Source organism: Malania oleifera, chromosome 10 (genome assembly GCF_029873635.1).
Source record: "Malania oleifera isolate guangnan ecotype guangnan chromosome 10, ASM2987363v1, whole genome shotgun sequence".
Lineage (NCBI taxonomy): Eukaryota > Viridiplantae > Streptophyta > Magnoliopsida > Santalales > Ximeniaceae > Malania > Malania oleifera.
The window spans coordinates 68,721,164-68,748,553 of NC_080426.1; the positions used below are offsets into that span (position 1 = coordinate 68,721,164).

General features: G+C 35.6%; 1 protein-coding gene across 1 annotated transcript; it reads left to right on the forward strand.

Annotated features, from left to right (window-relative positions):
• The first annotated feature begins 13,226 nt into the window (after positions 1 to 13,226).
• On the forward strand, positions 13,227 to 26,706 carry LOC131166352 (endoribonuclease Dicer homolog 1). Its single transcript, XM_058124820.1, has 21 exons — positions 13,227 to 13,625; positions 13,935 to 15,099; positions 15,200 to 15,313; positions 18,530 to 18,740; positions 18,960 to 19,354; positions 19,437 to 19,665; positions 20,106 to 20,278; positions 20,379 to 20,501; positions 20,591 to 20,751; positions 20,880 to 21,113; positions 21,202 to 21,352; positions 21,439 to 21,621; positions 22,138 to 22,299; positions 22,374 to 22,469; positions 22,834 to 23,462; positions 23,834 to 23,934; positions 24,019 to 24,218; positions 24,302 to 25,219; positions 25,329 to 25,493; positions 25,628 to 26,001; positions 26,097 to 26,706. Exons 2-21 carry the CDS (start codon positions 13,954 to 13,956, stop codon positions 26,272 to 26,274), a joined length of 5,943 nt encoding a protein of 1,980 aa, XP_057980803.1. The 5' UTR covers positions 13,227 to 13,625; positions 13,935 to 13,953; the 3' UTR covers positions 26,275 to 26,706.
• Positions 26,707 to 27,390: the final 684 nt, after the last annotated feature.

A 27,390-nucleotide genomic window follows, 5' to 3' on the forward strand; every position in this document is an offset into this window, starting at 1 on the left:
ACTCCATAAACCGAGAATCAGCGTACTCAATCCCATTATCCGACCTTAAGTATTTGATTCTCGTCCCTGTCAGGTTTTCCACTTCAACCTTCAAAATCTTAAACTTGGAAAATGTACTAGCTTTATGATGCATGAAGTAAACCCAAACCTTCCATGAGTAATCGTCAATGAAACTCATAGAGTACACATATCCACCCTTTGATGCAACTCTAACTGGGCCCCAAACATCCGAATGTATATAGTCAAGAATTCTTTTCATCTTGGGAGTAGCTGATTTTAATTTTTCCCTGTTCTGTTTTCCAAGAACACAAAACCTACAAAATTCCAACTGACACGTTTTCAAACCTTTCAACAATTTTCTCTTGTGTAGTTCTTTCATGCCATGTTCTCCCATATGCCCAAGATGCATATGCCACAAGATGGTCTCATCAAATTCAGCATCCACGACTGCAACTCCACCTACAACAGTAGTTCCCAGCAACATGTAAATATTTTCATCCAGTTTCTGCCCTTTCATTACGGTCAGATTACATTTCCATACCATCAAGACTTCACCTTTGGACTTGTAATTAAAGTCATTACAATCCAAAGTGGCAAGAGATATCAAACTCTTTCTTAACTCAAATGTATGTCTTACATTACACAATATTCTTACAGCACCATCAAACATTTTTATCTTTACATTTCCCATGCCAATGATCTTGCAAGAAGCATCATTACCCATAAGAACTGATCTAGAATTTACTAACTTGTAAGTGCTGAACCACTCTTTGTTTGGAGTCATGTGATAAGAACATGCGAAGTCAAGTATCCAAGAGTTTGTTAGATTATCTAACTCCGCTGGAACGGATAGAACATCGCCATCTGATAAATCCTCTTCTTGAACAACATTCAAAGATTTAGAAATCCCCTTATACTTATTAGCATTTCCCTTCTTCCAATCCGGACACTCCAGTTTTACATGCCCCTTTTTACCGCATTTATAATACTGGATTTCCTTCTTCTTCTTGGATTGATTCTGGGATTTCTGGTTAGACCCATTTTTAAACTTTCCTTTGCCTCGCTTATTACAACCCTTTACCACAAGTTCTTCTCCTTCATCACGTATTTTCAACCTTTGATGAAAATTTAACAAAGCACTTGTTACCTATTCTAAATCAAGTGTTTCTTTTCCCCACGTAAGAGTGGTCACAAGATTTTCGTAGGAATGAGTTGAGAGCAAAGAATTCAACAACATCAAAGCCTTATCATCCTCATCAAACCTCACATTAACTCTCATAAGATCACTTATGATTTAATTAAACGCATTGATGTGTTGATCTAGACTAGATCCTTCTACCATCTTAAGTCAATATAAATGCTGCTTAAGAAAAAAGATTGTTATTGAGGGATTTAAACATATACCGACTTTCTAACTTTTACCAGATAGCCGCTAGAGAATTTTCCTCCATCACCCGATAAAGAATTTTGTCGACCAAACACAAGCGTATTGTCAACGCTACCTTTGCTTTCAAATCTAGCCATGTTGCCTCATCCATTCCTTCTGGTTAAGTATCAAGCACAACCTTAGTCATTCCTTGTTACACAAGAATGTCTTTCACTCTCCTATGCCATAAACCAAAGTTGTCAGTTCCATCAAATTTAACAATGTCAAATCTTGCAGAAGACAATCCCGATGTCATAACAACAATCGCTCTGATATCAATTTGTTGTGATATGGATCGTATAATGAAGATGCACAACTGAATAATCAACAAGAAATAAATAACACAACCAATAAGCACAGCAACACAAATATTTACTTGGTTCGGCAAAGCCTACATCCACAAAAGCAAAAAAGCACACAAATTTCACTATAGAAATCACAATGTACACAATACACTTCAATAATAATCACTCTCACTCTCAAAATATGCCCAGATGACATATATAGAGTTTCCTCGAAGGTTTTTCCCTATTTTCCGAACCACCCAATGTTCAAAATTCAAAAATTTTGAAAAAATGTTGCAACCCAGGTGCCCGTCATCAACGAACACAAGAGCTTCATTGACGAGACCAAGAAGAACCTTTGTCGACGAATACATGGCTCTCGCCGACGAAGCCAGAAGTCTGAAATTTCCTACTCTCGATAATTATTCGTCGACGAGCTTTACAACCTTCGTCGACAAACCTCTGTTGTTCCCTCATCGATGAGCATAAGCCCTTCGTCGATGAGTCTTGCTATGCTGCCCTCTTCATGTTTTCCCCCCTTCCTTCTTTGCTTATCAAAACAGAAGTATAAAAGCCACAAATAACAGATATTATTGAAAATCTTAATTTGAAACATGATGTTTATTTTTGCCACAGTCATCTATTTTGCCATATGATCCTTGTTTTGAATTTTCTATATTCTTAGGATTTACAAGGTTGTATTTTTCTAGTCATATTTTATTCTGTGCTTAAATGCCTACCAGAAAATTTGTGCTTGCATGCATGATCTTTGATAGCTTTGGTGTATTCCCAAGAGAGGGGGGGGGGGGTGAATCAGAATTTCAAACTTTCCTAGGTCAAATTCAAATCACAATTAGTATTTCCGAACCTAGGGTCTTTCTAACAATTAACCAATACAGCAAAATTCAAACCGAGCAAGAATGTAAAACAATTGAAGCAGTCTTAGTATTTCTGAACCATTCATCATAATTAAATTAACAACATTCAAGTGTGTAAATTTAAGTGCGAAAATTAAATGCAACACAAGAAATGTTATCGGGGTTTGGCAAATACTGCATACGTCCCCACCTTGACTCACTAGCACAAGGATTACACTATAAGCTCACTTAACGGGTGGAGCGGCACCTAATACAACCAGTTCAATTAGCACAAGACTGACCTCAACCTTGACAACCAAGTCAATTAACTAAGGGTTAACCTCAACCTTTACAAACATTCCTTATCAGGCTGGATTACCGCCCCCTCAAGCCACGTCTGGAATACAACAGATTTCATAATACAAATAGTGTACAAAGTGTATGCTTCTCCAACAAGCAGATTTGTACCAATATCAATCAATCAATCAATGCACATCAATAGTATAGGTAAATGTAAGCTCAGTGATGTGTATCTTTGTGCAAGCAACAGTCAACAAGATATGATAACAAGTAAGCTCAAGAATGTTCTAATCAAGCTATATCTTTGAAACAAGTTATATCAAATTTCAACAACAAGTCAAAGTTTCAAAGATGCTAATCAAATAATCAAACTACCTTAAAAGATTTCCTTCAATGAAATGAGTACATGAGTAGTTGGAAAAATATGATAGCTTGTAGGAAATATTTTTGCACAACAAAAACAAAGCTATAGGAATCTTGCAATGACAATGCAAAGATCCTTAAACTTGCTAGTTTATCTCAACACAAGATTTATAAAGTTCAGATCTGTGAGATAAAACTTAGCCAAACTCCCTAAAATTAATATCAAATAATCAATCAATACTATGGGAGTATTAGCAATATCTAGTAATCACAAGCACAATCAATAAACTCTCACACTACTAAGATGTATCAATTGAATGAAGATATGAGAGTATTTGAGCAAAATAGGATTTTGAAGTAGAGAGGATTTTGACTAATGAATTTCGCTAATCTCTATCTAATCCTCCCAAATGGACTCATATTTATAGACAAAAGCCAAATTATGACTATTTAGGACATATAGGAATTATTAGAATTATTTTAAAAAAATTTAGCAAAGTTAACCCCATTTAAAAAATTTAATTGTGGTAAAAAACTTGTCCAACCCGAGAGCATCGGCCGATCGAACTTAAGGTTCAGTTGACCAAGTGACAGAGTTCGGTCGACCATGTAAAAAATGAACTGAGAGTTCGGTTGATCAGACTAAGGGTCTTAAAGGCGATTTTCCAAAATTTGTGTGGTTCGGTCGACCAGTCTATTTTAAACTATGAAGTTTGGTCGATCGGACGGTTGGAATCTCCCACGTAGGGGTTTGGTCGACCAGAGCGTTGCCTATATAAATCTAGTTGGTCGAGCGAGGAGTCAAAACATTGACCTAGTGGGGGTTCGGTCGACCAAGTTGTATGAATTTGGCAAGGTACATTCAACCGAATGTTTTTATACATTCCGGTTCGGTTGACCGAACATGCATTTTTAATGCATTTGGGTTATAATTCCCTTATACATTAACCTTATCCATATAAGCACATATGTTTATGTATGCATGTGGGTCCTAAGGTCATTCTAGGTCTTTTTGAGTTTACAATTTAACCTATATGCATGATATGCAGATAATTATTACAGACCTTTTCTTCTAATTTCTATTACATACCCTCATTGAATTAAAATGAATTACAACATGAAAGTAGTCTTTAGGGTCTTTATTTTCTTCAAGTCCATGTGCATTATATAGAAACCTCCAATTGATCCTACACACAAACTCATCAAACATTAGGTATCAAGGTATTTGTCATAATCAAAAACGGAATCTGACCTATAAGGTTAACAATGTTTAAAGTTTTTTTTTTTTTTGCCAGCATCACCCCCAGTAATTCTTGAAAATATCTTGGCAAGAAATGATTTTACATGAAATACAATTTGTTTTTTTTGCTTAAGTGCTTAAATGCTATATCTTTAAATTAACCTTAAATTTTTTATATGCCCAAATATTGTATGATAAAGAAAGAGAATTTTTCTATGCTTAAATGTTAAAAAGGGGGAATGTTTTTCAAATGGGGAAGTTTATCTTAAGCTAAGTTTTGTTTACTGACCAAATTTCCTTCACTTAGCTTAACCCTTTTGTTGATGACAAAGGGGAGAGAATTTATGTGAGCAAAATGTTAAATCTTGACCACAAGGGGGAGAGGTTTGCTGAGCTGCATGCATGTATGCTTGTGTTTTATTGTCAAAACTAAATGCATATTATTTGAGATGTCTTCTTTTGTGAATATGTTTGATCTATATTGTTTATTTTCAAGTTATGCATATTCTTAAGGGGAGCCTTTTCATGCATAACTCATTTTACTCCTCGGTGTTTGTCATCATAAAAAAGGGGGAGATTGTTGACTTTTTGAGTCTGATCTCTGTTTTGATGCTAACAAACCATTAATGTCTTATGTGTGTACTTAGAATGGGAACAAGTTTAAAATTCAGCACACACAAGATTAAAGGGACTTGGAAGCCACGAAGAGCAGAAAGCTTGTATCACACACTTGGCGTAAGAAAGAAGATATATATTTTATCTTGTAAAAGCATTTAGTTTTATATTTTGGTATGTAATAATTGCATCATGCATGATAAGGATTATATGCTCAAAAATCATAGATTGACCTTAAGTTCGGTCGACCGATGTTAGATTTTTGGGGTTAACTCTCAAAAAGACCATAAAATGACTGTAGCAATCCCTCAAGCAATCAAGCTAATAACTCACATTTATAGGGATTTAACTTAGGTCTTTATTTGAGCCAAATTCAGTTTGTGGACAAATTCAATCGACCAAACCTAGGCAGTGTAAAATGCCTAAATCGACTAAACTAGTGGAAGTCAATAGTTTGACTTCACTCAGTCGACTGTATCTTTTTGAACATATCTTCCTAAGTTGACCAAACCCACACGTGTCTAACCCCCAACAACTTAGTCGATCGAACTTCCAGTTCATTTGTGAATTGAGTCGACCAAACCATAAGAATAGCATACCGAATTTAAGATATAGTCAACCAAATCTTGAAGGGTTCGTAAATCGCCCTAAGTCAGTCGACCGAACCTTCAATTCAAAATCTTCACGATCGACCGAACTTGACAATTGGGTCGACCAAACTTAAAATATAGTTGACTGAAAACTCTCAGGTTGAAATTTTTTAAATGTGATAAAGCGAGGTTTTTTTTTAATTAACTTTCATTAAACTTTTCTAAAATGACCTATCTATCCCCCAACGGTTATACTTTGTTGAAAACTTATTAATACCTATTCATTTGGTAATATTAAGCAAAGATTAACAAATAGATTAGCAAAAATTCTCTCAAATTTTATATACTCCTATTTGCCTACATTTCAAATTTTCAAGCCAAATATTTCACACTCTCTCTTACATTCTTTGCCAAAATTATATTGAAAAAGAGAGTTTCATTTTCTTATACTCCTCTCTTACAAATTTGATTGCAAGATTGAAGAGTAAACTCTATATTGTTGTGTGCGTTTCCATACACTACTTTTAAGCTTATACTCTCAAATTTTTATACTCATTTGAAAAATTTTTTTTGAGAGATTGCTTGGTAATTTTCTTACATTATGTTTTGAATGATTTGCATTGATTGGGAAAATCATTTTGTTTGCTTCTGAGTCTTTGCATTTTGATTGCAAGACTTGAAAGCTTGCTTTCTATATTTGATAAATCTTTTGCAAGTTTAAACCCTGAACATACATTGTGCTACATTTTTGAAAAATAATTTTGAGATATTCAGTTTAGGGTTGTTAAGATTCTTTGATTAATCATATTGTGAATATATATCTTCTAGAATCAAAGATCTTACTTATTCACACATATACATATATAGATACACATCTTGGTGTGAGCTGACATTCGTGTTTAACCAAATCTCACTTGAGCATTAACTCCTTATCATACGTGAGTGTATTTCTGAGCATATTGTTGTACATAATCTGCTTGTGTTAGAAGAACATTTCCATGTACACAAAAATATTGATTATTTGTTGTATTCCTGACGTGTAGTCGGAAGAGGGAGACTAGCCTTGTGAATAGTCCGGGACTGATTCAGACCCAGTTGAGAGAACTAGGTGCATCAGCTTGTAAGGTGTTGTAAACGGTGTCGCTCAACCCGCAAATGAGCAACTAGTGGAATCCTTTTACTTGTGAGCTTGAGGCGGAGACATAGGCAGTATTTTCCGAACCTCGATAACATATATGGTGTCAATTTTATTTTCCACAATTTACTTTCTACACCTGTATGTTAATATTTATTGGTCTGAATATTTGATATACTGAGATTGCTTTAAATCTGTTTTTATGCCTACTCAGTAGTTTATCTGTTGAATTGGTATGTGTTTTAGAAAGACCCTAAGTTGTGCATTACTGATATCTAATTTAACCTAGGAAGAAGTTTTAAATTCTAATTCACCCCCTCTTGGGAATGCATCAATTCCAACAGTTCCCTATTTTGTGACAAATGTTTCATTTTTATATATTTTTTTCATCATGAATTACAATATTATATAGAGTTATAACATGTGTCATAGACCTATGATGACACGGGCTCACATGTTAGTGTCTCATTAGGTACAAATACTATATGCCCGACATTGTTGTGCCTAATGAGTCCCTGCCACTTGAGCCCGTATCATCACAAGTCTGGAATCACTAAGCACTTTCTTATTGTGTTCAAATGCTAACATCACATTGTAGGTGTCACTATGGTAAATTTTCTAAACCCATGCAATGAAATGACCTAACTAGTTCAAATTTTTGAATAATTTATTTCTTTAAGCAATCAAAAAAGTTATTTTTTTTTTTTAAGCTTTTTCAAATAGAGTTAAGAAGCAGGTAATATGAAAGGTAGCAAAATGCTAGTTTTTTTTAGTGAACTTTTATATCTTATGTATTTTCTTAATTTTATGATTTCTATAAAATTATCTTCTTAAGTATTCATGTAAATTTATAGAATTATTTGGCTTATTCATTTAAAGCATTTTAATAAAGTTATAAATTGTTTTTTAATCAAAATTTTAACAAGTATTTCTTTACAAGTGTAGAGAAATTTTTATACAATGTAATCAACTTTTTATAATAATTCTTTTTCAATAGTTCCTTCATTCATTAATCATAAGAAGGATAAATTATATATTTTAATTGTATTGAAATTTAGAATATGACAAGAGACAGATTTGACAAAAAAGATTAGAACCACCTCTGAAATTAAAAAATTCCACAGACTTCCCCTCAAATTTTAAAAATCTCTTAAACTTCTCTTGTCATTTGATTTTTGAGATGTTTGTACCCCTAAAAAACTTATCTTTTTATCAAACATAAGGAGAGCTCTATCTTGAGTGCATTATTAATTAAAAGCAAAGACGATAATTTTGAATCTCTTAAAAGACATTTCAGCAATCAAAGTTTAAAACTTAAAACTTCGTATATTAGAGGTCTCAAATTCTAATTCTGAAAATTAAATAAAAAATATGATAATTTTCAATACAAAATATCCTATATTTTTGCGCATAATTAATTATTCATCTTTTACTCTTACTTAAAAAGAAGATATTTAGTTTTCAATTTACATATTTTAGGTTATTATATTCTACGATGTTCTATTGAGAATTAATTATTTTAAAAAAGGTGAATGAGTTATTTTGCTAAATTTAAAATTTATGGTAAGCTCATCCTTTCATATTTTTTCGCTGCACGCCTTTGGGAGAAAGTTGAAAACTAGTCATCGGTTTTGGGGGTATAGTAGTAAAACTAACTTGCTCGTCAAAGCTATACATATTTTCCTAGCTACTCCCAATAATTCCGCACATAGTGTAGTCTCTCCTAATCTTTTCTAGCCTCGTCTCTCCTGTTCACTCTTACAATTTTATTTTCATTGTGATTGATGATTGATCCCATTTTTCCATTAGCCTATTTTAGCATAGAATAGGTAAACTTTTATTATTTTATTTTAATTTCTTTCAAATCTTGGAATATGTTACTAATTATTATTAAATAAGAGATTTCTTAGAAATTATTGATTTGTTCCATGCCCAATTTCTTGTGGAGGATTTTTTAGCGGTGAAATTGTATGTAGAGTGGTAGACAGTGTTTTCAGATTTTTTCATATGCTAAGAAATAAATAAGACAATTTTCAAACCTATATTTTTAGTTAATGGTCTACAAATGTTTTATTTTTGAATTGAGAGATTAGTAGATTGGGAGATTTCAGAGGACTTTCCTTTGGGGATTGCTACAAGAGTGTTTTAGATATAGTCTAAGTCTTTTGTACGTATAGGATTAGTATATAAACTATATTTTGTAACCCCTGATGTAAGGTTGACCAGCTTGAGGAATTAATAATGAAAATCAACTGCTTGCTTTCGTGGAAGTAGGCACATTGCCAAACCATGTAAATTCTTGTATTGTGTTCTTATTGCTTGATTTTATTCTCTTTGTGGTTGATTGTTAATTTCCATATATTCAATGTTGAGTGCTTGCATTACTTGTCCAGATTCGAGTTGTGTGTGTTTTCGCTACATATTCAAATCAACACAAATCTTATCTTATAGTGGCTTGAGTGTAATCTTTCAGTTATAAGTTAAATCGTACCTTTGACTTCTCCTTGACAAATTGATTACTAATAACTACAACATTTTAGTTAATGTTTATAAATCATAACCTAATTCTAAGTAACATAAGCATCATATTGAATTATATTTCTTTTCCATACTTTATTGGAACCCATGAAAAATTAAGTTTTGTTTATCGCAGCAATTATAACCCCAATTATAAATAGTGTTGCAGGTGTGACAAAGCCACATCTTGCATTATGAGAAAAATTTCTTTGTGGGCAAGAGGCCACTAGTCATGTCACATATAGCATGGAGTCTGTCTTTAACCTCCCTACTTTTTATTGTTCCTGTTGACTTTTTGAGTTTGATTTCTGTTTTGATACTGACAAACCACCAGTATCTTATGTGTGTACTTAGTATGTGAACAAGTTTAAAATTCAGCATACATAAGATTAAAGGGACTTGGAAGCCATAAAGCACAAAAAGCTTGTGTCACACACTTGGCGTATTCCATGGATCAGAAGAGCAAGAAAGAAGATATATATTTAATCTTGTAAAAGCATTTAGTTTTATATTTTGGTCTGTAATATCTGCAACATGCATGATAAGAATTATATGCTCAAAGACCATAGATTGACCTTAAGTTCGATCGACCGACATCGAATTTTTAGGGTTAACTCTCAGAAAGACCATATAATGACTATAGGAATCCATCAAGCAATCAGGCTAATAACTCACATTTATAGGGATTTAATTTAGGTCTTTATTTGGGCCAAATTCGGTTTGTAGACAAATTCAGTTGACCAAACCTAGGTAGTGTAAAATGCCTTAATCGAATGAACTAGGTGAAAGTCAACAATCTGACTTCACTCGGTCAACTGTATCTTTTTGAACGTATCTTCCTCACTCGACCGAACTCACACGTGTCTGACCCCTAACAACTTAGTCAACTGAACTTCCAGTTCATTTGTAAATTGAGTCGACCAAACCATAAGAATAGCAAACCGAATTTAAGATATAGTCGACTGAATCTCGAAAGGTTCGTAAATCGCCCTAAGTTAGTTGATCGAACCTTCAGTTCAAAATCTTCACAGTGGACCGAACTTGACAATTGGGTCGATCGAACTTAAAATATAGTTGACTGAAAACTCTCGGGTTGAAATTTTTTAACTGCGATAAAACAAGGTTTTTTTAATTAACTTTCATTAAACTTTTCTAAAATGACCTCTGTGTCCCCCAATGGTTATAATTTGTTGAAAACTTATAAATACCTATTCATTTGGTAAGATTAAGCAGAGATTAACAAATAGATTAACAAAAATTCTCTCAAATTTTATATACTCCTATTTGCCTACATTTCAAATTTTCAAGCCAAATATTTCATACTCTCTCTTACATTCTTTACTAAAATTATTTTGAAAAAGAGAGTTTCATTTTCTTATACTCCTCTCTTACAAATTTGATTGCAAGATTGAAGAGTAATCTCTATATTGCTGTGTGTGTTTCTATACACAACTTTTAAGCTTTTACTCTCAAATTTTTATACTCATTTGAAAAATTCTTTTTGAGAGATTGCTTGGTAATTTTCTTACATTATTTTCTGATTGATTTGCATTGATTGGGAAAATCATTTTGTTTGCTTCTGAGTCTTCGCATACTGATTGCAAGACTTGAAAGCTTGCTTTCTATATTTGATAAATCTTTTACAAACTTAAACCCTAAACATACATTGTGCTACATCTTTGAAAAATATTTTTGAAATATTCAGTTTAGGGATGTTAAGATTCTTTGATTAATCATATTGTGAATATATATCTTCTAGAATCAAAGAACTTACTTATTCACACAAATACATATATAGATACACATCTTGGTGTGAGTTGACATTCGTGTTTAACCAAATCTCACTTGAGCATTAACTCCTTATCATACGTGAGTATATTTCTGAGCATATTGTTGTACATAATCTGCTTGTGTTAGAAGCACATTTCCTTGTACACAAAAATATTAATTATCTGTCATATTCCCAATGTATGGTTGGAAGAGGGAGACTAGCCTTATGAATAGTTCTGAACTGGTTCAGACCCGGTTAAGAGAACTAGGTGCACCAGCCTGTAAGGTGTTGTAAATGGTGTCGCTCCACCCTCAAGTGAGCAACCAATGGAATCCTCTTACTTGTGAGCTTGAGGCGAGGACGTAGGCAGTATTTTCCGAACCTTAATAACATATCTTGTGTCAGTTTTATTTTCCAAAATTTACTTTCTGCACCTATATGTTAATATTTATTAGTCTGAATGTTTGATATATTGAGATTGCTTTAAATCTGTTTTTATGTCTACTCTTTTGTTTATTTGTTGAATTGATATGAATTTTAGAAAGACCTTAGGTTGTGTATTATGATATCTGGTTTAACTAAAAAAAAAGTTTTAAAATTCTAATTCATCCTCCCCTTGGGAATACACCAATTCCAACAGTTCCCTATTTTGTGACAAATGTTTCATTTTTATATATATTTTTTCATCATGAATTACAATATTATATAGAGTTATACTATGTGTCACAGACCTATGATGACACGAGCTCACATGGTAGTGTCTCACTAGGTACAAACACTATATGCTCCACATTGTTGTGCCTAATGAGTCCCTGCCACTTGAACCCACGTCATCACGAGTTTGGAAACACTGAGCACTTTCCTATTGTGTATTCAAATGTTAACATCGCATTGTATGTGTCACTAAGGTAAATTTTCTGAACCCATGTAATGAAATGAGCTAACTAGTTCAAATTTTTTAATAATTTATTTCTTTAAGCAATCAAAAAAGTTAATTTATTTTAGCTTTTTCAAATAGATTTTAGAAGTAGGGTAGTATGAAAGGTAGCAAAATGCTAGTTTTTTTTTAGTGAACTTCTATATCTTATGTATTTTCTTAATTTTATGATTTCTATAAAATTATCTACTTAAGTATTCATGCGAAAGATGATAATTTTGTGTACATTATTAATTAAAAGCAAAGATGATAATTTTGAATATTAGAGGTCTCAAATTCAAATTATGAAAATTAAATAAAAAATATGATAATTTTCAATGCATAGCATCCCATATTTTTTGCGCATAATTAATTATTCATCTTTTACTCTTGCTTAAAAAGAAAATATTTAGTTTTCAATTTACATATTTTAGGTTATTATATTCTACAATGATCTATTGAAAATTAATTATTTTAAAAAAGGTGAATGAGTTATTTGCTAAATTTAAAATTTATGCTAAGCTCATTCTTTCATTTTTTCGCTGCACGCCTTTTTGGGAGCAAGTTGAAAACTAGTGATCACTTTTTTATTTGCTCCTTATAAAACATCTAAGATATCCCTAATAAACTTTGAATTTTTTTGAGTGAACAACAACATTGGGGGTGGTATAGTAGTAAAACTAACTCCCTCGTCAAAGCTATACATATTTTCCTAGCTACTCCCAGTAATTCCGCACACAGTCTTTTCTAGCTCGGCTCGCTCTTGCAATTTTATTTTTGTTGTGATTGATGATTGATCCCATTTTTCCATTAGCCTATTTTAGCATGGAATAGGTAAACTTTTATTACTTTATTTTAATTTCTTTCAAATCTTGGAATACGTTACTAATTATTATTAAATAAGAGATTTCTTAGAAATTATTGATTTGTTCCATGCCCAATTTCTTATGGAGGATTTTTGTTGTGGTGAAAATTGTATGTAGAGTGGTAGACAGTGTTTTCAGATTTTTTTCATATGCTAAGAAATAAATAAGACAATTTTCAAACCTATATTTTTAGTAAATGGTCTACAAATGTTTTATTTTTGAGATGTTTAACGTTGAAATGAAAATAAAAAATTAAGAATAAATGAATTAGTAATTAATGTTTTTTTAGTAACTCTGCCCTGCCGGGGGCGTGCAAGTGGTTGAGGTCTCAGCTCAACTGGCCTCTTTCTGATTCTGCTGACTGGTAAAAGTAGCGTAGCGTCACTCCACCCACGCTGCTTTACCCTCTCTTCTGAGCGTCGCTCTCTTTCTCTCTCTACGCTTCCTCTCCCTCTCTCGCGCACAGAGACACAGAGTGGGGCTGCGGGATCTCCGCAGAGATAGACAGTGAGAAAGGGAAAGAGATAGAGAGGGAGAGGGATAGAGGGGGTGAAGCGCACCCTTTGTCCAAACTCTGAAGAAGAGTCTTTGATGGATGGAAATGGTTTGGAAGTGAGAGCAGAAGGCGGTGTTGCGAAGAAGACAGCAGAATGGCGTTGATAGACCGTGGAATCTTGGAATCACACAATTTTGTTCTCTGCTAACTATTTGCGTGCTTCGTACGGTCTATCCACGCTAATCTGCGGTATCAAATCTCACTTCCTCTTCTTTATACACTGCTCAATTGGAAAACCTCTCTCTCTCTCTCTCTCTCTCTCTCTCTCTCTCTCTCTCTCTCTCTCTCTCTCTCTCTCTGTGACGCGTAGCTCGATCAATCAAGACCCGCCCTTTTTTGTTTGCGTCTGCGTTCTTCAATTCGCTTCCTTAATTGTTGTTTTTAAATATTTCTGTGCTCCTGTTATCGGGCTCCGAGCATTAAGTTATATTTATAGTTTGGTTAAAGATTTTGATTTGTTTTGTTATTTCTCTGTTGTGGTCACTCTGGTCGTTGTAGTTGTTAAGTGTAGCAAACTATGATGGGTGATGGGACTAGGGTTTCAGTGACTGAATCCAATCACTCAGTTCCGGAGGACTTCGTGAGACCCTCATACTGGCTAGATGCCTGTGAGGACATCCCCTGCGATTTTGATTTTGATACCCCCACGTTTGTGCCGGATTCGCACGATGGTAGCTGTGGTCAGGGTGATGCCGTTGATCCCTGTTTCTTTGGAGGAATCGACCGCATTCTTGACAGTATAAAAAATGGAACGGGCCTTCCTCCCAGTGGTATTGATGACTCCTCCACTAGGGAACCCTGGTTAGGGAATCAAAAACAAAATGGGGTTTCCCAGGCCTGCAAAATGCAAGTTGAAGAGTTGGTTACTGAAGGCGGAGCTGAATCTAATGGCGCTGCGAAAGATAAGAATTTTTGGAAGAATTCACAGGAAGATAGTGGTGGTGTTGTTAATGGGAACATACTGTTGGATGGTAAAGCAGAACAGAAGGTGTTGCATCCTCCCAAGCAAAATGGAAGTAGGGAGATCCGGAGGGATCGAGATTTTGACAGCAATGAGGAGAGAGGCAGCAAAAGGGCTAGACTTTGCAGCTATAAAAATGAGAGGCATTTTTTGAATAGAGGGCAGTTCTACCCGAGGGAGAGAGGTTCTATTAGTAGAAAGAGGCTGCATGAATGGGAGGAGAGTGATAAGAGGGACAGAGATCATAATAGGAGGAGAGAACATTACAATAGCACTAGGAGAGATAGGAGAGATGGCAGGGATAGGGACTGGAGGGAAAGAGAGGGAGCAAGGGGTTATTGGCAGAGGGATCCTTTGGGATCAAAAGAATTAGTTTTTCACTTAGGTTCATATGAAGCTGATCGTGGCAGAGAGGGGAAGGCACCTCCTGAAAAAAGCCAGGAATGCAAATTATGCAATGGAAGGCCGGAGAAGAAACCGGAGGAGCGTAAGGAGAAATTGCTGGAGGAGCAAGCCCGCCAGTATCAGTTAGATGTTCTTGAACAGGCTAAGAAGAAAAATACAATAGCCTTTCTTGAAACAGGAGCAGGGAAGACGCTTATTGCTGTCCTCCTCATAAGAAGTGTTTTCAATGATCTGCAAATGCAAAACAAGAAATTGCTCGCTGTATTTTTGGTGCCTAAGGTTCCTCTTGTTTATCAGGTAGTGTATCTTGGAGACCACATCATGCATAGGAATTCTAGTATTTGATGATTTCCATCAGTTGTAATATTTTTTGTATTTTTGTGTTGCCCAATTTCAGCAAGCAGAAGTTATTCGTGAGCAAACTGGTTATCAAGTAGGCCATTACTGTGGTGAAATGGGGCAAGATTTCTGGGATGCTCGGAGGTGGCAGCGTGAGTTTGAAACAAGACAGGTGTGTTCAAAATACCCTGTTATGCAACACTTGATTTTACTTGCAATTTCATATATTTCCAATTTGGAGATTTCCTGATTCAATCTATGTTTTCTGCTTTGTCTTCCCACCGGATATTGCTGGTTTAATCATTGCTGTGCTTTTGTTTTTAATTCAGGAAGTTAGGGACATACTTTGTTTTTATTTATCAAAAACTTTGGAGCCAGTTTGTTTTTTGCCATTGCTTTTCAATTCTTTCGGTTAGCAACATTTGTGACACAGATCATACTAAACTTTAGGCAAATTTGAATCCTAATTCAAAGTTCTCCAGTACAAAAGTCTACCTATGCATCAGTGAGATTTTATGCTCAGCACTTATTTGTTCTTTCAAAAGTAGATTTTTTGGTCACTATTTCTTCTGAAAATCATACTTAATCTAAATTAATGAATTTGTAAGTAGATATTTTGGTTGCTATTTCACACACATGGCTACATGTTAATATTTTATTGGTGTTTCCCATTTGTGTAGACATGCACTTGCTTTTCTTTTGTGGTGATGTAATTGTGATTTTATGGACTTATTAATTTATTATAATTTTGAGGGCAACTAATCGATCTTTATTCTAAGAAATTATAACATTTGAACTAAATGCAAGCAGCCAAGTGTGTATGGTTTTAGATACCGAGTAGTAGTAGTTGTTGTTTTATTATTATTATTATAGTTAATAATAATTTATTTATGTTAGTTTATTTATTTATATCTTTGATTTTTGTTTAGGGGGCTGGGGAGGAAGGCTTCATACCACTTCCAAGTTAAAATGCTTTTTGTTAAAATTTAAGATAGTCACAGTGCGTGAAGGTTTTGACCGTACATGCCAATGTCATTTTCAAGCAATTTTTTTTAAAAGGCTCAATCAAGGCTCGCTTTGGGCCTTGCCCCAAGACAAGGCATGCCTAAAACACCTTGAAGCTCAACTTTAAAGTACTAAATCTCAGGAAAGCTGATGCATTACACATTGAGGCTTGCACGTTTGTACAAAAGGCACGTCTTGTGTGCCTTTTTAGTTGAGGCTTGCATATGTTGCATGTCTGAATCTCAAGTTGGAATTGGCCAAAAATTTTAACTACGTGTTTATATGAAAGGAATGTCGTAATATGATTTAACCTCTAGAAACTCTTGAACCTACCTTTTTAAAATAATTGAGAATTGCATCTTATATCTTTGAAATTAATTAAACTTTGTAATATTGCACCTATCTCTTGGTAGGATTTACCTAATGAATTCAAGTTAATAATTTTTTTGAACGGCCAATCTGTATTTTACAAATTAAACATGATTTTTTTCACATATTATTTGTAATTTTTTATTATTAATTTTTAAAATATATGTAATTTATTACATGTTTTGTGTATGAATAAAATTCTGAAATGGCTTATGGCTTGCTTTTTAAGGATTAAAACACCTTGTCTTATGCCTTCGCCTTTTAAAACATTGTTTTCTGTGTGCAAAGCATATGTAAATCAGCTTAAACAAATTCAATGAAACCTTGATCCAAAAAAAAAAAAAGAAAAAAAAAGAAAAAAAAAAAACAAAAAGGGCAGCCTGGTGCACAAAGAAACCTTGATCCAAACTACTTCTAGTTATTTACATGAATCCTATGTTGCATACAGTGTTCTGTTTTGGATGGGAAAAATAAGTTTTTCAAGGGAGAACTAAAGAAATACGATCAAGATGAGCACATGAAATCCTCTGAAAAGAAAAGTAAATTGAGATAAACACCCCCATCGTAATTAATTGAACTCTTTAGGTTGTTCATTCCCTCTCTGAATTCTTTTTCTTCATGTAATGTTTTGCTGAACTGTGGACTCTAATTTCTTGGCCTTTCAGGAACAACAAATATCATCTCCATCTTACTAGCATTTAGTTTATTAAGAGCTGTGTAATTTGTTAAATAATAACCTAAGTATTGATTTACACATATATTGCAAGTTGAAAATGCTTAATGTTTGTCACACAATTGTGTCAATTGAATTGTCTGTTGTGTCCTGTTTATGCATATGTTTGACTCTGAAATTGACCTCAAATATTTCCTTGGTGAATTCATGAGAAAGGATGACTTTTAGACTTCACAAAAACTTCTACCAGCTATTTGTACTGCACTTGTATTTCTGTACATATAACTTCGACTCTGAAATTGATCTCAAATATTTCCATTGCACATTCATTGGAAAGAATGGATTTTGGAATCCAGTCCTTTGAAACTTTTGTGCACTCTATTGTATTACTTTTCAGAAGATCATGTACTTCTTTATAAAAAATTGAAGGTTTTGTGGGATGAATGCTCTCACGTGATTGTCTTTTCATCACCCTTTGACCAGGTTTTATGCTATTCTTTTATTTTATTTTATATTTATTTAATTTTTTCATGTCTGGTAATATGTTTATTAAGGTGACTGCTTGTTAAGGGTGAATTTTGGCATGAGCATGGGCTGCATGGCATCCTAAAGTATGAATCTTCGAGGTTGCTTTGTAAGACTTATGGCATTTGCACGTATCCTTGTTTTCATTGAGTGGACTGATTGTTTCATTTTCATGCATGGCCAGCATAGTACAAGTGTCTTATCCGGTCCCTAGTTTCTTTAATGTCTTTGTATGGATTTTTTATTTGTCATTTTATTTGTTATTCAAATATGTACAAAGGCTGGGTGCTGGGCTGTGTCTGAGCACTATATTTGCTTAATCCTTGAATCTTAGGACATTTGGGCATGTCTGAAGTGTCGTGTCCATTTTTTCTCATTCTACAGCATGGGATGAAGGACATCATAAATGTAACATGGCACAGTTGACATATGTTCACTTTTTATTGGAATCATTGCACAACATTGAAGAACGAGCTCATATTAAGCTAGATTATTTTTCTCTCTTCTTTTGTTGGATAATAAATGCGTTTTTAACAACCAGGCTTTTTAGAAACATATCTTATACCCGTACTCATGTCCTCGTGCCTTAAGCAGGGACTTCACATCCAACATAGTGCTGTTATTACAATCAATATGCATTAATTTAAGACCCTAGCCTTGTGGCTTATGGATTTCGGTTTCTAGTTCAAGGAAAATTTGGTTGGTAAAGTTAAATAAAAAGGATTACTTTATTTGATAGGGCAGTTCTGATACAATATTATTTCTACTTTGTATGGTCCTTATTTCTGAAGTTACATCAACTATTCCTGACTGCAGGTTTTAGTAATGACAGCTCAAATACTGTTAAACATTCTGAGGCACAGCATAATAAAAATGGAAGCTATCAATCTTCTTATTCTAGATGAGTGTCATCATGCTGTGAAGAAGCACCCATATTCATTAGTGATGTCTGAGTTTTATCATACTACTCCAAAGGAGAAGAGACCATCGGTTTTTGGAATGACTGCTTCTCCTGTTAATTTAAAGGGTATGTGGTTAGTGTGTGAAATGTCGCTATCATTTGCATGCATAAATGTTGTTTTTTTTAACTAAATGGCATTCCTGAAAGGAGTATTTTCAAATTGATCAGAATTTGATATCAATCAGTGACAACTTCCTTCTTTCCTGTCCAACTTTGTTAAATTACATATTCTTCCGTTTTGCTTCTATATTTTAAATATGATGCTTGTGATTTTATTATATGCAGGTGTTTCCAGTCAGGTGGATTGTGCAATAAAGATTCGTAATCTTGAAAGTAAACTTGATTCTGTTGTTTGTACAATAAAAGATCGTAAGGAGCTGGAAAAACATGTACCAATGCCCTCTGAGATTGTGGTGGAGTATGACAAAGCAGCCAGCTTCTGGTCCTTCCACGAACAAATAAAACAAATGGAAACAGCAGTGGAAGAAGCTGCACAGTCAAGTTCTAGGAGAAGTAAATGGCAGTTTATGGGAGCTAGAGATGCTGGGGCCAAGGAAGAGCTACGCCAAATTTATGGTGTCTCTGAAAGAACAGAAAGTGATGGGGCTGCTAATTTAATACAAAAATTGAGAGCTATTAACTATGCGCTTGGTGAACTGGGACAGTGGTGTGCTTACAAGGTATAGTGGTTCATTATGTTTGTGACTTGGACAAATTATACAATTGCGTAAGGATGATTTGCTCAGTTTACTTCTCTTTCAGGTAGCACAGTCTTTTTTGACAGCTTTACAAAATGATGAAAGGGCAAACTACCAGCTTGATGTCAAGTTTCAAGAGTCTTACTTGAATAAAGTTGTCTCTCTCTTACAATGCCAATTATCAGAAGGAGCTGTTTCTGAGGACAGTAAAAGTGTGAACATAGATAGTGGTGCTGCTCAAGGTGGATGTGACTTTGATGAGATTGAGGAGGGAGAGCTTCCTGATAGTCATGGTGAGAACTGGCTGTTGACCTGTGTTAATGGCTTGGAAAGTTAGTTCTATTAATGTTAATATATGTCAGATATATTATGCTGATACGAGGACGGAAATCTATTAATGGCTTGGAAAGTTAGTTCTGTGAGAATTGGATTGTCGTTTTGATTATTCAGGATTGTTGTTTTGATTATTCAGCTGAATTATATATGTAAATATGCAAATTAAATGACATTTTTCTATACTCAAACGCAATACATCATGCTCCCCATTTGTGCAGGAGTCTTGGGCACTGAGTGATGTTTTTTGTATCCATGATTGTATACTCATGCATATGCCCTTTGGGTCAATATATGCTATCATTCTCTCTGTAGATTTCTGAATTTCTAGATGCTACACGTGAATATGATGCACAATTTATTGACATACTTTTTACACTGCTCTACATGTATGTTATAGTTGTCTCTGGTGGTGAGCATGTGGATGTGATAATTGGAGCAGCTGTAGCTGATGGAAAAGTGACCCCAAAGGTGCAGTCACTGATTAAAATACTTCTCAAATATCAGCACACTGATGATTTCCGTGCGATAATCTTTGTTGAGCGAGTGGTGGCTGCCTTAGTTCTTCCCAAGGTTGAATATATTATTGCATATGTTGTCTCTGGGATCTTGAGGATTCAAATTCACTTGAAAATTACTCAAAATACCTTGTTATGTTTTGCCAAACACGCAGGTTTTTGTGGAGCTTCCATCTCTAAGTTTTATTAAGAGTGCAAGCTTGATTGGGCACAACAACAGTCAGGAAATGCGGACATCCCAAATGCAGGACACAATTGCCAAATTTCGAGATGGTCGTGTATGTATAAATTGCATGGCTGCTTTTAGAAGGTGCCATAATTTCATAGTTGGTGTCCTTATGTTGTAATTTACCGTACCTGATTGTAGGTGACATTGTTAGTTGCCACTAGTGTTGCTGAGGAAGGGCTTGATATTCGGCAATGCAATGTTGTCATTCGCTTTGACCTTGCAAAGACGGTCTTGGCATACATTCAGTCTAGAGGTCGTGCCAGAAAGCCTGGATCAGATTATATCTTGATGGTTGAGAGGTAATTTTTTTGGCCTCTTATCAATGTTGACATTAAGTGTTTGGGCGGTAGATTTTTTGAGTGATTCTAGATTGAAAAAGAGAATTGATTTTTATTTTTTTTTATTTTTATGATTACTTTTTATTTAGGGGAAACTTGTCACATGGAGCATTTCTACGGAATGCTAGGAACAGTGAGGAGACTTTGAGGAGAGAAGCAATTGAGAGAACTGATATCAGTCATCTTAAGGGGAATTCAAGGTTAATTTCTGCGGACACAACACCAGGTACAGTGTACCAGGTTGAGTCAACTGGTGCTATTGTGAGCTTAAATTCTGCTGTGGGACTCGTCCATTTCTACTGCTCTCAGCTACCCAGTGACAGGTGCAGTATTTGTTGCTCTTGCATGGGCAATGTAATTGCTGTATTATTATATTGATTTCGTACTTTTTATCTTGAACCTGTTATTAAGGTATTCCATACTTCGTCCTGAGTTTATTATGGAACGGCATGAGAAGCCCGGAGGTCCTACTGAATATTCATGCAAGCTTCAACTCCCCTGTAATGCACCATTTGAAAAACTAGAGGGTCCTGTTTGCAGTTCAATGCGCCTGGCACAACAGGCATGTTAGCCTAGCATCATTTTATCACATTCATCAAAGTTTCATCCAACCCTTATTCATATACTCAAGATTTTATTAACATGCAGGCTGTTTGTTTGGCTGCTTGCAAGAAACTCCATGAAATGGGAGCATTCACAGACATGCTCTTGCCAGATAAGGGCAGCGGGGAAGAAGGAGAAAAGATTGACCAAAATGATGAAGGTGACCCACTTCCTGGGACTGCTAGGCATAGAGAGTTCTATCCTGAAGGTGTAGCTAATGTTCTACAGGTTAGTTATAGCAGTGACACATACAATTTAGTCTACCTGTTTGTAAACATGGGGTATTTGGCAGACTGGCGAATGGTAACTTTGAGCTTATTTATATATATGGTTCTTCAAATTATTACTACTAATGTTCATTGTGAGTTTAATGTGGTTTTAAGTAACTACTAAAAGGTTGGTTTGGTGGCCGATATGTGGGAAATAGAAATGATGACTGGGAAATTTACGATTGGGGGAGCATGCTTAATAATCATTTCTAATTTTCTATTTTTTGGGGGTAAAGAGGAGGAAACACTTCACAATTTGTACCAATAACACTAGCAATTTGTGATGGAGATTTTCCATGCAAAGATCTGCAATTATATCGGTGTTTGTGAAGGGACAAGAAATATTCTAAAATTCCTTCACCTCTGGATATTTTATTCTTTTTTATTAGAAAGATGAAATCACTGTAATGCTTGAGGGTTCTTATCTACTATTAAGTCTTACTAGAAATTTCTTAAAGTCGTTCTTCTTCTTCAGGGAGATTGGATTTTATCTGGAAAAGATGGTTATAGTGACTGCAAACTGTTTCATCTGTATGTGTATGCTGTAAAATGCATAAATGTTGGCTCCTCAAAGGATTCCTTTTTAACTCAAGTTTCAGATTTTGCTGTACTTTTTGGCAAGGAGCTGGATGCAGAGGTATGATAAATTTATTCAGTTCTATTGGCTCAATAAATGAAGCATTCATCTCTAACCCAACTCAATGTTTATAGGTGTTATCGATGTCGATGGATCTTTTTATCGCTCGCACCATGATAACAAAGGCATCTCTTGTCTTCAGGGGATTGATTGATATTACAGATAATCAGGTTGATTAATTCAAAATGTTATCTAGTAGACAATTTATAAATATGTTTTGACTGCTTATTTTGTCAGCCCTGGTTCTTGGACAAGACACTGATGCACAGCATTAGTGTCCAACATAAAATCAATTTCTGTTCAACTCTGAATAAGAATTAACCACAGGGCCTTTTATAGGTTTCCAGTACTTCGGAAGCAAAAAGCATAATTTTAGAAACCTTAATTAACTCAAATACTACTTTCCTAAATTATAATATTCTAGAATTTATAAAGATTTTGGCCAAATAAAGATTTCCTAAATTGAAAGAAATGAAAATAAAATCAATTTCCATGGTTGCATAGTGTGTCAAACTGACTTGCGCTTATCTTCAGCTGACATCCCTTAAGAGTTTTCATGTAAGGCTGATGAGCATAGTGCTGGATGTGGATGTTGAGCCTTCTTCTACTCCTTGGGATCCTGCAAAGGCATATTTGTTTGTTCCTGTGGTTGGCGATAAGTCTGTAGATCCTATAAATGAAATTGACTGGGATCTGGTTGAAAAAATAATTGGGATGGATGCGTGGAGCAACCCCCTCCAGAAAGCCAGACCAGATGTTTACCTTGGCACAAATGAACGGACACTGGGTGGAGACAGGAGGGAGTATGGCTTTGGGAAACTGCGTCACGGCATGGCATTTGGCCAGAAATCTCATCCCACCTATGGCATTAGAGGAGCTGTGGCAGAGTTTGATGTTGTGGAGGCTTCTGGATTGGTTCCTACTCGCAATGTCATTGAAATATCAAAACAAGTGGATTTGACCAGAGGCAAACTGATGATGGCTGATTCTTGCGTCAGTGCAGATGATCTCGTTGGTAGAATTGTAACAGCTGCTCACTCTGGGAAGAGGTTTTATGTGGATTCTGTGCGCTATGATATGACTGCAGAGAACTCATTCCCAAGGAAGGAAGGCTATCTTGGTCCTCTGGAATACAGCTCGTATGCTGATTACTACAGGCAAAAGTATGTGTTTATTTCCATCTCAAATTAATTGGTCCTTTTTGGCTCATCTCCTTTGATTTTCATTACATCGGGATGGAAAGTTAGAACCTATAATTTCTATTTTTACCACTGACTAAAAATTTCTTGGTTCTAATGCAAGGACTGGATAGCTGCAATGCACCTATGATGTTGTGACTGAAGAATATGAAAACTACTCCCGATCTGTGAAGGAAACAGTGATTTAGTGTTGCTTGAAATATGTGGGATTCTTGAAACCATGATGAGAACGTTTTCCAATGGCAGATTGAATCCCCATAGATTGGGAAGGCTTTCATTTCTTCTTTCACAACAGGGTGCATTTTGGCTATTAGTTCTTTAATATTCTACTATAGGTATGGAGTGGAATTGATCCACAAACAACAACCTTTAATAAGAGGACGTGGTGTTTCGTATTGCAAGAATCTCCTATCCCCTCGATTTGAACATTCGGGAGGTGTGATTCCCCTTTCTGCCAGTTGATTGGGTTTGCTTCATTTTGTAGCATTTGGTGCTAATGGGGTGAGTATTGTTTGTGTAGCACATGAAGGTGAATTCGAAGAGACTCTTGACAAAACATATTACGTGTTCCTCCCTCCTGAGCTGTGTGTTATACACCCACTTCCTGGAGCACTTGTTCGAGGTGCCCAGAGATTGCCTTCAATAATGCGAAGGGTTGAAAGCATGCTGCTTGCAGTTCAGCTCAAGGATATAATTAATTATCCTGTCCTCGCTTCAAAGGTATTGTTTTTCTATTTTTAAATAACTTCTTTAAAGTGATTATCATCTACTTTCTAATTGATGTTTGCTTTGTCAATCTACAGATCTTGGAAGCCTTAACTGCTGCTTCTTGCCAGGAGACATTCTGTTATGAAAGAGCAGAACTTCTTGGCGATGCCTACCTAAAATGGATTGTTAGTCGATTTCTTTTTCTTAAATATCCCCAGAAACATGAGGGTCAGCTCACTAGGATGAGACAACAAATGGTTAGCAACATTGCTTTATATCAGTATGCATTGAGCAAAGGACTTCAGTCGTATATCCAGGCAGATCGCTTTGCTCCATCTAGATGGGCTGCTCCCGGGGTGCTTCCAGTTTTTGATGAAGATACCAAGGAAGCAGAATCATCTTTATTTGATGAAGAGAGGCCCGCCACCGAGACTGGAACGGGAGCTGATTGCCATGGTGATGGATATGAAGATGACAAAATGGAAGATGGTGAGCTCGAGAGCGATTTGAGTTCTTATAGGGTTCTGTCTAGCAAGACACTAGCAGATGTTGTTGAAGCTTTAATTGGTGTTTATTATGTCGAAGGTGGGAAGAAGGCTGCAAATCACCTCATGAATTGGATTGGGTTTCAAATAGAGTTTGATCCTGAAGCAATATGCACAACCAGGCGATCCACTATTCCAGAGAGTATACTCAAGAGTGTCAATTTTGATGTTTTGGAAGTTGCCTTGAATATTAAGTTTAACGATAGGGGCCTGTTAGTAGAAGCTCTTACTCATGCTTCGCGACCATCTTCTGGAGTTTCTTGTTACCAAAGATTGGAGTTTGTTGGTGATGCTGTCTTGGATCATCTCATTACAAGGCACTTATTCTTCACATACACAGATTTGCCTCCAGGCCGTTTGACTGATTTGCGAGCTGCTGCTGTCAACAATGAGAACTTTGCACGAGTTGCAGTTAAACATAAGCTCCATCTGCACCTTCGGCATGGGTCGAGTGCCCTTGAAAAGCAGGTTTCCTTTAACTTTCTTGAACTCTCTGGGAATTGCATGACCTGGACATATCTTTCTTTGTTGCCTTGATACAATATGGATTCTTGCTGATTATGGCCTTCATTTTCAGATTCGAGAGTTTGTAAAGGAGGTTCAAAATGAATTGTCAAAACCAGGGTTCAACTCCTTTGGTTTGGGAGATTGCAAGGCTCCAAAGGTTCTTGGTGATATTGTTGAGTCTATCGCTGGTGCCATATTCCTTGACAGTGGACGTAATACTGCAGTTGTCTGGAGGGTGGGTTTCATTCAAACTGATTCCTTCCTACCCACCTCTCTTTTATTAGTTTGCTTTTGCTGTTTTCTCCCTTTACATAAAAAGTGGGGTGACGATTCAAAGTATTCTAATCTTGCAATTTGTAATGTTCTCAGGTGTTCCAACCATTGTTCGATCCAATGGTTACTCCAGAAACACTTCCAATGCATCCTGTAAGGGAGCTGCAGGAACGTTGCCAGCAACAGGCTGAAGGCTTGGAATATAAAGCCACTCGGAGTGGCAATTTAGCTACTGTTGAAGTATTTATTGATGGTGTCCAGATTGGGGTTGCTCAGAATCAACAGAAGAAGATGGCACAGAAACTGGCTGCCAGGAATGCACTTGCTGTTTTGAAAGACAAGGAAACAGCTGAAGCTAAAAATCAGGGTGATGAGAACGGGAAGAAGAAAAAGAATGGCTGCCAAACATTTACCAGGCAAACCTTGAATGACATCTGCTTGCGAAGAAATTGGCCGATGCCATTCTACCGGTAAGAAATTTTAGGTTCACTTTGATATAATGTTATTGCAAACAACGAGTAAAATTCCATGGATTTCAGTTACCAAATACTTTGGCTATCTTTAGGTGCATTAATGAGGGTGGCCCCGCTCATGCAAAGAGGTTTACATTTGCTGTTCGTGTAAATACTACGGATAGGGGATGGACCGATGAGTGCGTTGGTGAGCCTATGCCTAGCGTCAAAAAGGCCAAGGATTCTGCCGCACTTCTTCTCTTGGAACTTCTAAATAAACTGTATGCATGACTGCAATCAAGAGGATTGGTGGTGGCAGCCCTTTCTTGCTGTTGCGATTATCATATTGATGAATACTCCTCATATTTGGTATACAAGGTATTGGGCGCGCGCAAGCCCTTCGTGTTGCATCTCTCTGTTTTTATTGTGAGCTATGCACGTAAAATATTATCTCAGATAAGGTCAAGAGAATCATATTCTGACATACTTCAGGTTAGGAAGATCTGATTATGTGGCCTGAGCAGCAAAATATTTTTGTGGTTGCTTAACCGTGCATTTGGCTGAACACAGAGACTTTCAAGTTGTATGTTGTTTAATTCAACTTGTTTTACTTTTTCACGCCTCTTGGTCATTGATCTTTTATATTTCCAATGGCTAGAAACGATCCCTGCACCCATTTTGAACTAGTACACAGATTCTTTAATGGTTACTTTTTCTAAGACATTCGGATGAGTTTTAGGGGGTGAAAATTGATGAATGTATGTGAAATGAGCATGGTACCATGGAACTACAAACTGATCTCCCTCATCTCTCCCTCTCTGTTTCTGGGTTTGAATGGAGTGCTATTACCCAAGAAAAAGAAACCCTCTCTCTCTCTCTCTCTCTCTCTCTCTCTCTCTCTCTAGGTTCAAATGGAGTGCTATTATCCAAGAAAAAGAATTCCTCTCTCTCTCTCTCTCAGCGTGCACGCGTAAGAGAAGTAGGTTGATGTGAGTTGTGTACTATCGTGAAAAAATCCACATCTAGAGTGATTATGGAACTTGCAATCCAATTAGTAGTTATCTTCTCCACAAATAGAGGATACAAAGTACCATGGACATTAAAGTTGAGTCTGCCTCCTTTTTTTGTCTAATATTTTTAATGTACATGTTTGATAAAAAACATTTCCTACTTTTAGAAGTTAGCTTTTAATTTTTTTGTTGAGTTGAAAAGATACAAAAGTTTCAAAGCTATTGTTTTTTTTTTTTCCCTAACAAATCATACTCAATCCATTGTTGTCCTTAAATATTTTCAAGTATTACAAAATTATTAATACCATTAATTATATATATATTTTAAAAATATAGTCATTTTAAATACTTTTCTGTACCTTACTACTTTTTTTTTTACAAGTACTCATAATCAAAA

What these genes read in the sequence shown, in the direction of transcription:
- LOC131166352 (XM_058124820.1), top strand. Translation starts at nt 13,954, where the DNA reads ATGATGGGTGATGGGACTAGGGTTTCAGTGACTGAATCCAATCACTCA. An exon ending in ATCCTGTCCTCGCTTCAAAG is followed by an intron (nt 24,219 to 24,301) that starts GTATTGTTTTTC and finishes GTCAATCTACAG; the next exon opens with ATCTTGGAAGCCTTAACTGC. An exon ending in ATACTGCAGTTGTCTGGAGG is followed by an intron (nt 25,494 to 25,627) that starts GTGGGTTTCATT and finishes TAATGTTCTCAG; the next exon opens with GTGTTCCAACCATTGTTCGA.